General features: G+C 35.8%; 1 protein-coding gene across 2 annotated transcripts in view; it reads left to right on the top strand.

The window, feature by feature from the left end:
- The window catches only part of vipr2 (vasoactive intestinal peptide receptor 2), a 70,622-nt gene that overhangs the window by 27,846 nt on the left and 25,074 nt on the right, over positions 1 to 17,702 (top strand). For both annotated transcript variants that reach the window (XM_006634507.3, XM_069190992.1), the window contains exons 5-7: positions 11,418 to 11,515; positions 15,289 to 15,427; positions 16,080 to 16,230. In XM_006634507.3, coding sequence (XP_006634570.2) covers positions 11,418 to 11,515; positions 15,289 to 15,427; positions 16,080 to 16,230 — 388 coding nt within the window. The remainder of the gene's footprint in view (positions 1 to 11,417; positions 11,516 to 15,288; positions 15,428 to 16,079; positions 16,231 to 17,702) is intronic.

Below are 17,702 nucleotides of genomic sequence, written 5' to 3'. Positions count from 1 at the left end.
TTTTTAAATGGTTATTTATTTACTATTTTACATTGTCAACATGTAATCACCCCAGAATTAGGATTCTCATAAAACGTCTAAAAGCTCTAAGAATCAATGGAACGTTCAATGGAACGTGTTGTGTGACTAATTGTTAGAGCATAGACTTTGTAAATGACAGGATTACAAGTCACTCAGTGCCATTGCATTGTTACTCTACATTGTATTTAGCCGTTTGAGTTGACCCAGATTTCAAAATAATTCATTAATGTTTAGTATGCTTGACCAACTTCAAGCTCTGGATAGGGAGAATAGTGCCGTAGTGTGCATTTCTCCTATTTGTCAATGAGGCCAAAATGCATGTGGAAGTTGGGGAGTTCATTTTAAGTACTTAACAAGATAGTTTAAGGGAGCTTTAGAAATATATTGTTTGCCATTCCCTGGATATTAAGTACTATATGGACTGCTAAATGCCAAAATTAATTACTTATAGAAATCTGAACGTAAATGTCTAATATGCTTTGGATTGATTCTAAATTTTATTTAATGGTTTTAAAGTTTTTTTCTTACTTGAACAATTGCTTTTTTCACGTGCTGTATGTAGTTTTAAAGCATGTGCATGGGTCTCTCCCTTAACAGTGTGATGTTCTGCTGCCGGTTTTTGTATGTGTGTGCAAATTTAATTCTTGTGCACTTCTTCTCAATAATCTTTGCAGAGCCATTTCAAAAGCCATTTACTCTGGAAAATCAGTTATCATGCCACAGTAAATTTTAAGGGTGAAAACAATAGAAACTTTTACTGAATACACATAAAATTCAAAAGCATAAGAAGAATAAATTAAGAAATCAATTACACAAACTACTTCTTTAATTTACAATACTCATACAAACACAAAGAAAAACATAACACTATGGTGATAATTGACCACTTAGACAATCAGAGCATCTTTACAATCTCTGAGTGATTATATGAAGTATGGCTTTGCGAAATCCCTTGATCTCAGTCTCATCAATGTGAAGCAGAAATTTCACAAGTATTGTATTAAGTTCTATCCTTCTACTCTCTTATTGAATCTGAAATAATAACTAGCCTCAGTCTTTATTTATCCCCTTTTGTTTTGACTTTTTGACAGCCTCATTCAAATCAACTCTCCGACGTTTACTGAAACTGGAAATATTATGTTCTTTCATTCTAGCTCCAGAACATTATGCTAAAGAATCTTTTTCTCTTCCTTAAGAACCCCCAATAAACAGCAACTACAAAAAAACACAAAAAACACTTTGAAAACGAGAGCACAAGCTTTGGCTGTGATCGCAAAGAAAGCACTGCTGCATCATGGCATCCTTAACCACAATACCTTACGCACGCGCAGAAACAAACAGCTTTTCGGTGGCGCTGAATTCAAATGTTTGCAGAAGGTTCTCGGCCAAAATCGGTCACTTTCAAACTTCAAAGTTTGGATTAGTGAAATTTCATTCTTATAACAAATTACAGGGTACAAATTCTTCATGTTTGGATTAACGAAAATTCGTATACCGAGCGTTCTTTTACAGGGTACAAGTGTATTTCAATGACAATATATTTCACATGCATAATCTTCCAGCACAGCATTCATTCTATGAACTACCATGGATATCATTTTATCTAGACAGTGACCTATCCACTCCAGCGGGACTAATTCCATCACAATGCAGCTTGTCAAAAAGATGAGCATCCAGCTCTTCATGATTGTGACCACGCACAATCAGTCTTCTGTCAGGCTACCTTTCCTTTTGTCTCACATCCCATGTTCTCTCAAATGGGCCAAATGTACGAATCCCTCTTCCTTCCCTCCATCAGGGCCTGGTCACTCCTTTCCTTTCAGGTAGTGCTTCCCTCATAAGCTCGTCAAGGCCACAACCACCCTCTTTTTTCCAGTAGCCTCTTCCTCTGTTAGAAGCGTTTCAGCTCTTATAGCATTGCATATGCTCTGAGTCCCTTCCCATGCTGAAGCTTGGAGCAGACTCTCTTCTTTTCTGATTGCTCTTCATTAGTGGCTCTGCACCTTTAGCTAATTCTATGTTGTTTAATTAATTAACTTCATATGAAATGCCATAATGCAGCCTGAGCAACCTTGGGAGGGTGTTGTGACCCCCTTTTGTTCCTTCCTGAAACTTATTACAGACATTCGGACACGATATGTATACAGTATCACTCAACTGGCAACTATCTCATTATTGTTCCATGCTGAATTTATGCTCAAACATTTGGCTCTTTTAAATTGGTGAGGCTGGAGCAGAGGAGAGGTTAGCTGATGACACAACTAGAAGAATGACGTAGGCACTCATCTGTGGAAGATGTTTCCAGCGTGATGATGTCTGTGAAAGGAACAAGTGATGTCTAAAGTACACAGAAATATGCTATTATGATCTTTTGAGTGGAGATGTAGAATTTAGAGTTGTTTTTAGTGGCTAAGGTAACACGTAGTGGACTGTCTTGTGCTCAAACGTCTAGGGATGTTGTGTTTGTACTTTTATGACTACGTTGCTATGGTTAGTGTTTAAATTGTGTCCCATTCACAATTCATGTTATAACAGATCTTAGCTTAGTTACATCATAAAGTGGGCTGATATTGTGCAGAAGAGCTTTGACAAGAACAAACCACACAGAGCCACTTTAAAATATTTAATTAGATGATTAATAGCAAGTATAAAACATAAAGGAACAATAGATATCACATCCATCTTCTTATTGCCTAATTTAATATTTCTTGCATATGCTACAACATGCACCATGGGCAAAACTTTTCTAAATTTTTGTCATAATGAGACCTACATCTTTAAATTAATGCAGTACAATTATAAAAATAATTAATCACTACTAAAGTCTAAAGGAATTTTTGTAAAATACTTTCTGGAAAATATCAAATGTTTTGTAATGCAGAATCTTAGCCAAGCATACAGACAAGCTAGTAAACTATGCACATTTAGGGAAGTTATTCTGTCTTTAAATTTAAGTTGAGAGTAATCAATTTTGTAAATACTAAGCTGGACGTTGCTCTATGAAATCAAGCAGAAAAATACAAAGATATAGGGATTCATGTTCTGTGGGAGCAATAAGGAAGCACAACTGAGGGCACGCTATATCAGCCAAAAGGTTAATGCTACTTTCGAGCAAGGAAGACACAGTAAATGGTCCATTTTTTTCCCCAAGTGAGGAAAAACTTTCATCAGCATTTACTTACAAGTATGAAGATTTCCATAACACCGCCACTGTTGATAGGACACTGCTTATCATTGATGTCCACTGCACAGTATAAACTACCTACAGTAAAATGTCAAGACAATTCCTATTGTTTTGAAATTTTATTTCATATGTATATTGGGTTATATATCTAGATCTAGCAGACGTGATGAAATAAAATCTATAATCTCAGGATCTTTATTATTAAACTCAAGGATAACTTGTGTGTGATTGTGTGTCAGGGCAGCAGTGGTACTGTGGTTAGCAGTGCTGCCTCACTGCGCTGGAGTCCTGGATTCGATAACTGGGGTGTTAATTGGCTACTGTAAAACATGACTGTCTGTGTGTGCCCTGCGATGGACTGGCATACCGTCCAGGGCGTATCCTGCCATTGCTTGCCGAGATCGGCTCAGGTTCCTCTGCGACCCTCTTTTTGATAAAGGGTTTGGGAAATGAATGGTTGAATGGATGGACTGGGAGTCATAAACATGTCTTCTCACTCCAACACTCAACCTTGATGTCTCACAGTGGGAAAAGAAACCCTGCAGCTGCATTGTAGTAAATGATAAATGAGATGAATGTGTTTTTTGCAAAGGAATAAAAAAAGGTTATGCTGAAAACAGAAAGAAGAAACACAGTATTTTGGCTATTGAGCCTTCTTCAGGTATTTTGTATACAGTATGTACAAATATTACAGCAGACATATCAATGGTAAGGTCAAGATTTTACAGACTTTCATATTCCTATTGCTTTGATTTTGTTGATTTTTGTTAATATTTTATTGCGGTGAGTAAAATATTTATCTTAGTTCTTCTGGGAGGTTTTATTGCCAAGAATAACATCAGTGAAGGAGCCGTAGTCATGAAAGGATTGCGTACAGTGCAAACTATAAAGGTGATATATTTCATTTTTTTAAATATTTTTTCTCTCATGTTATTCAAAATGAAAAGTGCCATGGTTGTAAAAGTCAGTATTGATTTGGAAACAAATAGAACACTATGTTTTCCTGGCCACATACTGTTTACTGCTTTATAACTTGTGGTTCCAAATGCCACTTGACATTGTCATTCTGGTGGTGCTCATGCTGTTCACCTTTTTGCAAAATGAAAGGGAACTATTTTTTTTTTAAAGTAGCTTGTTTTTTTTTTCTGTGAATTCCAGAGGGCTACTTTGAATAGACATTTCTTTTGATGCCGTTTCAGAACGTTTCATTCCTGTGATGTGCCAGCTTTCATTTTTCAAAGTGCAATCATGCAGAATCCCACCGGAGTGAAAAGTGACTTCCAATCATAAGAGACAAGTGTGTCAGCTTGTCTGTTGTAATCGTGCATGTCTTTGTAAATGGGGCTGATTTACAATCAAGCAAATCGGTAGTAGCTGAATCTTGGGTTTGTAGGTGTTCTCCTTCTTTACTACAGATGAAAGCTATTCATCACATTTTACATGAAAGCACTTCAGGCAGAAAATTGCTGCCTGAACATAATCTACCTTTTACTCTGTTGTAAAGTGAGTTCTTGTTTTATTGTGTAAGATATCTAAAAACAGTGCTGTTCTTTTTCTTTATTCAGTCCAGTGGAACTAGACAGGCTTATAGGAAATTCCGAGGAACCAACATGCTCCTTGTCACATTTTTAGTTTTTCTCTGGCTTCCACACAAGTTTTTGATGACTTTGAAGTGCTGAGAAGAGCAACTGTAAAAATAAAAGGATGTACACCTGACCTCCTACAAAGCACGAATGCTCTGATAATAAGTGGCAGGGTCATGAGGGAGCTTGTGTGACATTTATTTTGCAGGGGATTTTCTTTGACTTTGTTATTTATCATACTTCAGCCATGGGGGGAGGAGGAATTTTGCCAATGCACTCATCATCTGCAAAGGGGAAATAAACTCTAAACCTCTTTCATCACGGGATGGAAAATTGATCTGTTCTTTTTAAGATATCTCACAGCATTGTCTTCTTTTAGTGACTTTCTCAAAACAGATGTCTCTTTTGTACAGGAATATCTTTTTTTATTATGTTGATTGTTCAGATTTTTTGTGATTCATTGCAGGGTAGAGACCATCATCTGCTGACTAAGTTGTAAAAATGGGTCATTAGGCCATCAGTGTTCATTGAATAACAATTGGTGGCACTTTTGTGTCAAATATTGGTCCATTAGTTTTTACTGGAGCTCTCTGCAGAAGGGATTAATTGCTATTAGTTGGTGGCTGAAAACACTAATACTGGTATTAGATATTACAAGTATTATGTATTTTCCTATCTAGGTTTTGTTAAATGTCAGCACATTAAAATCTACTCTTTGTCACGTATCCATTAATTAGAAATAGATGAAATTCTGAATACCAATTTTTGCTCCAGTTAACCATATAACATGTTCTATTCTTGACTGATATACAGGACATTCCCTCAGCAGTTTAATATGACTTTATTATGGAGTGCCTCAAAAATTAATATCTCTTCAATATTTTTCTTTGCTCTGCACACAATGTCAGATACTGTATTGTCCATTTCATTTGTATTACGACATTTTAGTTTCATTTTGTTTCTCAGTGGCCTAATTCTGATACATGTTGACATGTGAAGTGATGGGAGCTGATTCCATTTAACTGTGAAACCCATTTAAAGAAATTATTTTAAAGAAAATCTAAACAGTTTGCTTTTTTGGGCAGGGGACTGAAACAATTGAATAGATTTTGCTAATGGTGCAAAATGTTAAATAAACACGGTCACAACTAAACAATCAGAAAACAAAAAAAAAAGACAATCAAAAACAGAAAGTATTAATTTTAATTAAGGTTCTTAAAGGTCAGTGGTATTCATTTTATAATCGCTTTTGCTCATTTGCAAGGAGGCAACATTTCTTTACATAAAACTGCAAACTAGTTGAGTGTTTTTATAAAGAAAAGTTGACAGGTGAAATATATTTCACATCTTTAGACAGTTTAAAGACAGTGATGATATTTCAATGCGAAATATTCAAAAGATATGCTTACTGTAAATGCAAGCTACTGTAATTCTTTGTATTAGAAGAGAAGCTGGCAATGTTTTATTTTTGGAAACTGTCTTGAATTGGATTTAATGTAGTGACTACAGCACTTTGAAACAGCCTGTTTCGTTTTGTTTTCTTTCTATACATTCTCTTTGTCAGTTTTAGTACTTACTGTACATACTGATCTTTATACTGTATTTATGCGTTGTACTTCAGTATGTAAGTAATTTAGTTCAAAATAAATAAAACATTGGACACATTTACATGGAATGATCTTTATTTAAAAGGATTAAAAAGGTGGGCACTAGATATTCATAATCTTTAAAATATATTGAATATTAAGCAAATGTATGAGGATTCTTTATGAAGTTATAATATTCCTGACTGTTTGTAAAGTTCATGGTGATCATTATTTAGTTCTCTGAAAATATTTAGTTTGTGTTTATACACACTATTGGTGCAATATTTAGTGATTACGGTTTATGGACACTCTTAGCCAATCTTAAAATACAGCATTGCATGAGAATGTTGTTTATGAATAAAATTCCACATAATTTAATCACACTGCTACTCAAATGTTGAACATTTTTATGTGACATAATGTTATTATGCTACTCAGACTTTATTATAAAAAATAAGCTCCGATTGTTTTATGTAGAATAAAGTCATTTTTGAACCCAGTTATCACATTCTGTCCTGAGATCTATGATTAGCTAGTACATTTCTCTTGAAAAGATTGAATATCATACCATAGCTTCTCCTTTAATAATTTGTTTATAGTACTATTTTTACTTCTACTGCATGAGAAAAGAACAGATTATACATAAACTTTCTCCTTTCAACTTGCTGCTCACCATATGTAGTTTTTTTTTCATCTTATGTTTGGCCAAAATGTCACTGAAAACAAGTGCAATGGCAAATATTAATCAGTGCAGCCTATTGCTCGCATTAGTTCCAAGACAAATTCAAGTATATTTCGATGTTTTGCAGGGCTCCTTTGGCAAATTGATGAAAAGTCTTCTACACTGTCCAATTGCCTTTACTGTTCAGGTAAAACAGTTAAAAAAACAGTGGCAGATGGGCCAAAATCCCTTTTTGTCAAATAAGATTTAAAAATACTAATTTGTTTTCTTCTTATGGTGCTATGTCTCTCATTGTCTCACAATGCTTAACTGCTTAGTTTAGATTTCCCAATCAGAAAAAAGTCACAGACTAAATATACAGACTCCATACTGGAGTATACTACTTCACTCCATAGTAGAGGCCAAAGTATGCAAATATGAAAAAAAACAACTATGTTTTGTTCAGAAACTGAATGCATAATGCCTTCAATATAAAATTGGGGTTTTTCCACAACTTTTATAAAATATTTCATTTTTTTTGCAATGCTCATACTGTAAATAAGATCAACCGCCCTAGACTTGTAGAGCCAAAACCAAGGCTTTATTTGTCATAAGCACATGATAAATGTTAGAAATGAGAGGAGGCTATTTGGCACTTAGCTCTTTTGGTCATTAGTAGATAATTAATCTGAAGATCCCATCTAGCCATTTCTTGAAAAAAGCCAGGGTATCATTTTTAACGACAAGGCTAGGTAGCTTGTAATATACTCCTACAGCCCTTTAAAAAGATGCCCTTAGTCATCATTTTAAAGGCTTGGTACTGTATTTTATGTTGTTTTTTAATCAGTTAAGTAGATACAGTAGTTTGTTCAAAGGCCATCCTCAGGGACCAGAAGTAACCAGTTGTGATATAACAAGCCATAGAATTTCATAATTAAAGTTTCATAATTTCTTTCCGAAAATTGTGACTTTTCAGTTCATCCATCCCTGGCTTGCTATGATGAAGAAGGATTTGAGCACAAAAGGCCAACTAAAAATGAAAATGTTGGATTGGATATGCAACCTCTGAAATTTGACAAGTAACAAAACAACAGAAGATATAATGAGGTCAACCAAATAATTTTACTTGCCACTGTTGCTGGACATTAAAAATTTGCAAAGACAGTAGTAAAACATGTTATTTCCATCAATATAACACATCTTTGCTTAGTAATCCTAAATGAATGGTTTATAAAACATTTTTTAGTTTTCCTTTGTCAGAGAAGCTTAGCACTCAAAATGTATTATATGTCCACATCCTTAAAGTCCTTCTGTATGTCATCTGGATATAAACTTAATAAAAAAACATTTTGAATTATGTTACATTATTTTCATCAAAAGCCACTGTGTGACTGCTTTTTTATAGGAATCAGTTCTGCTCTCTTTGCTGTGTGGTAAACTATATTCAGTTACTTTGTCTAACTTCACAACACAACTTCAATTGCCTCCCTGTAAGAATACATTTTCCCCAGATCCCAAGCCATTACTGACAACCACATTATAATTTAACCATTATTTTACTTTCACTAAACATATCAGTGAAAATTGTATAGTAAAGTGAACATGAAAATGGGGGGGTTATATATAGGGTAGGTGTTAGGGTTTTGTGCATTTACTGGGACAATTGTTAATTGTAGCAGTAAATCACAAAATAATTCTTCGATGGCTTTTAGAAAATTGACCTTGCAGAAAAACTCAACAATGCACACACTTGGATACTAATACACGAGAATACATTTATTAATACAGTACATAAAATGTGCATATAAACATAACAGATCTTATAGTTAGGGTTAGTAGAATACAAAAGGTACAGTGCCTTGCGAAAGTATTCGGCCCCCTTGAACTTTTCAACCTTTTGCCACATTTCAGGCTTCAAACATAAAGATATAAATTTTTTATTTTATGTGAAGAATCACCAACAAGTGGGACACAATTGTGAAGTGGAACGAAATCTATTGGATTTTTGAAACTTTTTTAACTAATAAAAAAATGAAAAGTGGGGCGTGCAAAATTATTCGGCCCCCTTGCGTTAATACTTTGTAGAGCCACCTTTTGCTGCGATTACAGCTGCAAGTCGCTTGGGGTATGTCTCTATCAGTTTTGCACATCGAGAGACTGAAATTCTTGCCCATTCTTCCTTGCAAAACAGCTCGAGCTCAGTGAGGTTGGATGGAGAGCGTTTGTGAACAGCAGTTTTCAGCTCTTTCCACAGATTCTCGATTGGATTCAGGTCTGGACTTTGACTTGGCCATTCAAACACCTGGATACGTTTATTTGTGAACCATTCCTTTGTAGATTTTGCTGTATGTTTGGGATCATTGTCTTGTTGGAAGATAAATCTCCGTCCCAGTTTCAGGTCTTTTGCAGACTCCAACAGGTTTTCATCCAGAATGGTCCTGTATTTGGCTGCATCCATCTTCCCCTCAATTTTAACCATCTTCCCTGTCCCTGCTGAAGAAAAGCAGGCCCAAACCATGATGCTGCCACCACCATGTTTGACAGTGGGGATGGTGTGTTGAGGGTGATGAGCTGTGTCGCTTTTACGCCAAACATATCATTTTGCATTGTGGCCAAAAAGTTCGATTTTGGTTTCATCTGACCAGAGCACCTTCTTCCACATGTTTGGGGTGTCTCCCAGGTGGCTTGTGGCAAACTTTAGACGAGACTTTTTATGGATATCTTTGAGAAATGGCTTTCTTCTTGCCACTCTTCCATAAAGGCCAGATTTGTGCAGTGTAAGACTGATTGTTGTCCTATGGACAGACTCTCCCACCTCAGCTGTAGTTCTCTGCAGTTCATCCAGAGTGATCATGGGCCTCTTGGCTGCATCTCTGATCAGTCTTCTCCTTGTCTGAGCTGAAAGTTTAGAGGGACGGCCAGGTCTTGGTAGATTTGCAGTGGTCTGATACTCCTTCCATTTCAAGATGATCGCTTGCACAGTGCTCCTTGGGATGTTTGAAGCTTGGGAAATCTTTTTGTATCCAAATCCGGCTTTAAACTTCTCCACAACAGTATTACGGACCTGCCTGGTGTGTTCCTTGGTCTTCATGATGCTCTCTGCGCTTTCAACAGAACCTTGAGACTATCACAGAGCAGGTGCATTTATACAGAGACTTGATTACACACAGGTGGATTCTATTTATCACCATCAGTCATTTAGGACAACATTGGATCATTCAGAGATCCTCGCTGAACTTCTGGAGTGAGTTTGCTGCACTGAAAGTAAAGGGGCCGAATAATTTTGCACGCCCCACTTTTCATTTTTTTATTAGTTAAAAAAGTTTCAAAAATCCAATAGATTTCGTTCCACTTCACAATTGTGTCCCACTTGTTGGTGATTCTTCACATAAAATAAAAAAATTATATCTTTATGTTTGAAGCCTGAAATGTGGCAAAAGGTTGAAAAGTTCAAGGGGGCCGAATACTTTCGCAAGGCACTGTATATATTCAAATGTGTATATATTACAAATACCAAGAGATACATACTGTACATTCATTTATACCGTTTCGTTAATGAGCTTTTACACTAGATACTCAAAAGATAGTACATCACTCATATGAATTACTGTAAATTGACATCAACTAGGGTTGAGGTAACAATTGAATTCTCGAGCTGCAGTGTACAGTAGAATGTTGAATACTCATCCAATGTAAAAATTATAATTTAATAATTGCTTACACTTATATAGCGCTTTTCTGGACACTCCACTCAAAGCGCTTTACAGGTAATGGGGACTCCCCTCCACCAATGTGCAGCATCCACCTGGATGATGCGACGGCAGCCATAGTGCACTAGAACGCTCCCCACGCACCAGCTATCAGTGGGGAGGAGAGCAGAGGAATGAAGCCAATTCATAAAGGGGGATTATTAGGAGGCCATGATTGGTAAGGGCCAATGGGAAATTTGGCCAGGACGCAGGGGTTACACCCCTATGTGGATTCAGATCTCCACAGGCTGTTGCTGTGTCCAATTGGCGTCCCCTGGCTCAGAGCCAGGCAGTCCTGGTGCAGCTGGAGGTTTGGGAGAAGGAGAGAGAGATTCCCGCTGCGGCGCGCTGGCAATGCCTCTCTGAGGACATGGCTAGTTAGATCTGGCTGAACTAGCAGCACTTTTTTGTGCTTGTAAAACAAACATTTACAGCACAGACGTACATCATGTTCTGTACATGTTCTTCAAACCCTTGTGTACACAGTATATAACATTTAAGCAGTCTGTCATGAATATTTTACTAACTTAAGGTCAATTGTTTTCAAGTAATATTTAAAGAAAGTTACTTGCTAATTTAAAAAGTTGTTCCTTTTTAACTTAATCTTCTTACACCAATGTTTCTCTTTTGCAGTTGATTTTTTACCTGGTGGTGAAAACTTTGTACACTCTAGGATACAGCGCCTCTTTCATAGCACTGACCACAGGGAGTGCAATTCTCTGTCTTTTCAGGTGAGGATTCTCTTTTTTTTCTTCAAAAGTACTGACAGTTAATCCTTAGGAATCTCTGTTCTGCTCTTCAAGCGTTCCTTTTTAGTTTCATGGGTGCAGATAGGTGAAAATAATGTTAATGATGTTAAATTATGCATTTTATATGGCCCTAGTGAGATTGTTTACTGGGTGATAGAGAAGGGGTAAAGAATTATTTTGAACAGATAAGCAAACTGGAAGCAAGCTTCATGCTAATGTTGATAAAATGAAAAAATCTGGCTACTAGTGAAAAGTTCGATTTTTTACCTCTGTCTATTATTAACCACCATTGAGGTTGCTCACCGTTTCAAATATGTAGGAATAGTAGTAGATGAACATTTAAACTTTGTAGAAAATACCAATTGCATTTTACGAAGGCCAGCCAGCATCTATTTTTCATCAAGAAGCTGAAAGGGTTCGGTTGATTTAAAATGATTTAGAGAGGCATTGTAGAATGTTGGTGGAAACATTTCCTTTGGTTTTGGTTTTTAGTTTTTACTGTGCGGTATCCTAAGTATAAAAAATAAAGGGGAAATTGGCCAGAATTGTTAGTTAATATTGCTAGTAAAATAATAATAATAAGTGGTCAACCAGAGAAACAGCTTAAAGATCTTATTACAGTATATTGCAGTTCAAAGGAAAGCTCAGCTTATCATTGATAACCCCTCCTACCATCTTCATTCCCAGTTTCAATTGCTACAGTACCTTCAGGGTGACTTTTTAGAATGCCTATACCCAAGAAAAATGACTACGAGAAATATTTTGTTCCCTGTGCAATTGGTCTGTAAAACACAGATCTAAGAAGTTTCCTGTCAGCTATCAGATTAGTGTAACGATAATGTAATATGGGCTGAGCGAGATGATTATACAGTATGTATTGTTGAATGGCTAGAACTACTGTATTATTTTTTACTTGAGTTAATTTGATTGAATGAATTTAATGTTGAGTGTTATTTGTTTTTGTTGCTTTTTATGGTGATGCCATAGAATAATTTCCACCCATATGTATGGACAATAAAGTTCTACAACAATAATGTTTTTTACAGTGCTTACGGGTTTATTAACACATTTATAACAAAGGTAAACAAACATGTTGAAAATATACATAATTGCCACTGTATTATTTGGAAAGAACATGTGCTTTCAGTGTAACATTGTTTTTCATAGGACCTTAGACTGATTTTTAGTTAGGTAGTTTCATTCAAGCCAAACACAATAGCCCATCAGTACCAGAACTTATCCTGGTTTCTCGGAATGAATCAATCAGAGAGTATATGCCTCTGCTCCTGGGTAGACCACTAGTCAATCATAAGACTACCCCAGCAATGTAGGATCCCATTAATACAGCCGAGTGAAGTACCTCACTCAAGGGGGCAACAGCAGGGTCTGCAGCAAGGGCTTCAACCCACAAACCAACAGATATGAGTTCAGAGAACTACCCACTACGTTAGACTAATCAAATGGGAGACTGCATTGTGTGTATAACATTTAAAGCATGTAAATTAAATTAATGAATATGATGTCATTTTGACACAAAGGCACTAAAAGAGAGGAAAAAAAGTCATGATTGAATGGCAGTTTGTATTCCTACTGTTGATTTTTCTAAGCGCTGGTGTTTATCTAACCCTAGGGACTTTTCCATCAAATGCTAATCTAGTTGTCTGCTCACCAGAAAGCTGAATGGCTTTAGCTAGTCTGAGTTGGTGAGATTGATTATCAGACAATGACTACTTTAAACAAAGAAAATCTGCCTGAAGACCAAGGACCATTTAGATTAAGCAATGTGCCACAGCACTAACTTTGCAATTGGTGGAAAAAATATTAAGGATGGAAAATATCCTTTTAGGCTTCCACAATACTGATATAAGTTTCACCACATACTGTATAATAAGACTCATATAGGTATGATTTTGTTCAGTGTCAGCATTGCTTGGGGTTTTTGAAAAGGTCACAGATTTCACTTCAATCGGGAAAATAACATTTTTGTTTAGTGGGTTTGAAGCTCTGAGACATACTGTACCCATGACTGCAGTTTATATCCAGGTTCATATAGCATATGCTATATCTATGCAGTAGTAAACTTACAGTGGCAGAACATGTATTATGCTTACTTCCATTATCTTTTAGAAAATAAGATTTATTCTTTAAGGGCTCGAATGATATTCAAGAACAGTATTTCAAGAATGAGGATGACTAATAATTTATTATCATTTTAGATTTTTATGTGAAATATTTCTTTGTACAGTACTTTGCACTCTGTATGTGCACCAGATTTAAGTAGGATAAAGAAAGACCAGTCAAGAGTCATGACTGATACTTTTCTACGAAGTGTGTAAACAATGTAGAGTGTTAGGGGAATTTTCCAAGTATAGTCACAGTCTCTAAACATTCATCTTAAATAGATGTGAAGTATTCAGCAATGTTTCATTCTTTGTTTCTTGAATAGCGTCTCAGCATTATATATGGACATTTTGGCTTATTATGTATTATGTTTAAATGAAATGCATGGCAACTATCTCATAAATAAAAGAAGAACATATTAGCAGATCCTTCCAACTACTTATTCATACAATACAGTAGAGAAGACTGGCCAGTTTAACTATCATAGATTTGAGAGGAATGCCAAAAACTGAGTTGTACTTTTTTTTAAAGGACAAAAGTAGTAGCAATGTGTAGCAATGTGTAGTAAGTGGAAACACTTATTATCAAATAATAATTATCAGAACTTTATTTGTATCATACTGTATGTATCATGTATTTGTATCATATGTGAAAAAACCACGAAGTGTGAAGTATAAAGACTTAGGACTTTACTGGGAAGGCTGTTTGGATATCATGGATAATTCAAAATACACCATGCTTATCCTGGAGTTAACCAAGTCTGTGGGTCATGTGAGGAACCCAGCTACAGGACAGAACATGCAAGCAGATACGACCAAATAAATATTGCTCTCAATTTCCAAACAGTTCTGCCAACAAATATTAGGTAGCAAATCACATTGGAACATTCCTGCTGCACAATCCTGCTGTAAAATGTCTGCTGCACAATCTGTACTTATTCACTCATACATTGCATTATATAAGTCTTTACAGTAACTAATGAGCAGGAAGGGCCGCATCATGTCACAGTCTGTGGGAACTTGAGTGCGAGTTTGCGACAACATGGTGACTTACAGTACTTTCACAAAGGTCACGATTCTAAATGTGTCCATTTTTTCTGTATGATCAGTTAATTTATTTTGTCACTGAGATTTAATAACCAGTCTCGGAGTTGGGACTGCAGTTCTTCTTTAAATAGTCTGTTATTGATGAGACAGGCATGCTTGTAAATTTAGCACAAGTGGAATAACTGGTTGACTGTCGGGTTTTTAGAGGCTTTGCCGGTTACTGTAGTAGTTCTCTCCGCAGTGTACCTTTAGAAGCAAACATGACAAATACAGCATACACTTTAAGAAAAGAGGTTGCTGAAAAAATTGGGAATTTATTTCACTTGTCTAAACATATTGGTGTACCTTGCCACATTCAATTTTTTCTAATGCAGCCCTAAACAGGCTCAGGGACATCAGACATTTGATTCACTTACTAGCGACGGAGTAGTCACGGTATTTAATGTCACTTTTTTGCTGGAGAGAGGATTGTTTCATTTCCCTTCCAGAACAAATAAATGCATTTTTTTTCAGTGGTGGGTTTATGGTTAAAGGAAAGAAAGCAAAGTAACTTAAAGTGAAATTACACTATTTATTTTTTATTCACAGGAAACTTCACTGTACCCGAAATTACATCCACTTGAACCTGTTCTTCTCTTTCATTGTGAAAACAGTCTCTGTCTTTGTCAAGGATGAGATTCTATATTCATCTTCCAGTCTTACACAGTGTACAGAGGATCTTTCGCTGGTGAGGATTCATTTCCTGTTGTATTTCAGGATGTGCTTCTCCATTTTATCTGCCTTGTCATATAAGATATCAATCATTAAAGTTCCTTAAAGTCCCAAATGGTTCACCATTTTTGAAAAGATGCTTCTTTTTGCTAACTACTATAGTTTAATTGCATGGGCGGTTCGTGAAACTCCTCAGCAAAAGTAAATAGTTGATATCTTAACTTTTTAACATTTTTAAATGTTTTTTTTTGGTAAACGTAGGTTAGACATGCAACAAATCAAAATGGTCATGCTGAGTTGTGATACACTTGAACAATCCTAAAGTGTGCTCCCCATCAGTAAGAAGGATTCATAGGAAGAAAAAAAGAGTTACTGCAACATTTACAATATTTCTGATACAAGTGTACAAAGAGTGGTAGATACTGTATGTTCCATTATCTACCAAGCAGCCTGTACCAGTAAGACTCATGTCCAGCTTCCCTTTCACCTTTGTAAAGGGGTGACAGAATGAAACAATATGATGCAATAATGAAAAAGATGCACTGCATTATCTTCTGAAGTCGGAATTCATGTATCTTCAGTATAATAATACTATAATGATAAATGATACTAATGTATCATTAAGTGTTTTTGCTTAATGCTAATTATATTTTAAAATATAATTTCAGATTGGCTGCAAGGCGAGTTTGGTTATTTTCCAGTACTGCGCTATGGCAAACTATTTCTGGCTATTGGTGGAAGGCCTATATCTTCATACTCTGCTAGTGGCAATTTTCTCAGAAAACAGACACTTTAAAGTTTATCTCCTCATTGGCTGGGGTAAGTAGTGATTTTCACTTTATTGTTCATAATATGAGGTGTGAAGTCCAATGTTTCAGTGTGATATATCATGTAAAATGGTAAAAACAAAACTGAGGAAATAAAGAGAAGTGTAACATGTTGCCAGTGTCACTGAATCTTAGATTTACACTCCCTGCTATCTACAGTATATGAGAATAAAAAGCTCTTTGCTACAAAAAGAGAAGTAAAATGTACATAGAACTAATATGTGTGATCAAAACTAGAGGAAACAAAAACAACGTTTTGAATAAAAAAGTACTGTAATTGAAGTAAAAAGTATAAAAGTATGGCAGTTATCATACAGTCTCCTATTCATAGTATTAATTTCCTATCAATTCCTATTCAGTGGAACTCTTATTTCCATTTTCTGTTTTTCATACTGGTAAAGCTCTTGATTACTTGCATGTATTACATCTTTTGTTAATTAGGCATTTTAACTGTTTTCTGCATTCAACCATTGATTTCCTGCTTTTGGTTTGTTGTTACCACGTACTGTCAAAAATAGAAATCCATTCAGGCTGTTCTCAACCTGTCTAATCAATCGTTGCTCCTTTACAGATATCTAAGCAGCTCTTAGGTTACTATTTTTGGAGTTCCAGCTGAAGGGCTGTCTATTTGCCACATTGACTGAAGTATAAATACAGATGTTGAACATGTTCTCATCATCTTGACCAGGATGTAGTTCCCCTCATTCAAACAGACTAAACCATTTAATACTAAGATTAGTTGAAAGCTTTTAAAATTATGTTCACATTTTGGTGGGAATTACAGTTAGGGTGGGGGCTTGATTTAATCCTATTCTTAGTTATGCATAGGTGTAATTGCTTAAATTTCAATTAGTGAAATGAATATACAGTAGTCTTTACTGGAATTAATTGTTTCTCCACCCAAATTATTTGGAATTCCTGTCTCATTTGTTGGCTACTAATGGGAAATATAGACCTCCTCGGTTTTTTCTTCTGTAGCTTCAGCATGCCTGAAGACCTCAAACTCTCTGAATGTCTTGGTCTGCCCAGAGTCCTGGCAGAGCAAAGAGTTAAAAACGCCTTACTGTTTTATATTACTTGCTGTCTTTTCCCTCTGTTCTGTTAGCAAGAGGTAAGAAGTGAGGACAAGGTCTCTCTCCTCTAAAGTATCTCTGTGCCTTAAAGTGTTACAAAACCTCACCTCCATTGTGAAACATGGCTGACCACACCCAGCCACCATACTGCACATACAGAAGGAGGTCCAGTTACCAGGCCCATTGATCAGTAGTGCAATGTACAATTTCTGTTTTGTGGAAAATCATATTCATATGCATTAAACCTGGAAGGATGTATAAGTGAGTTATATACAGTACATGAAAAAGAAACTAGTACTTTACATATAATTAACTTTTTTATCCCTTCACTTTCACATAACCCATACTTTTTGGGTTCAAATTCAGATTTTCTGCTGAATTTTAAAGATTA

The sequence above is a fragment of the Lepisosteus oculatus genome, chromosome 6 (genome assembly GCF_040954835.1).
Source record: "Lepisosteus oculatus isolate fLepOcu1 chromosome 6, fLepOcu1.hap2, whole genome shotgun sequence".
Lineage (NCBI taxonomy): Eukaryota > Metazoa > Chordata > Actinopteri > Semionotiformes > Lepisosteidae > Lepisosteus > Lepisosteus oculatus.
This window is presented reverse-complemented; position numbering and strand designations above follow the sequence as displayed.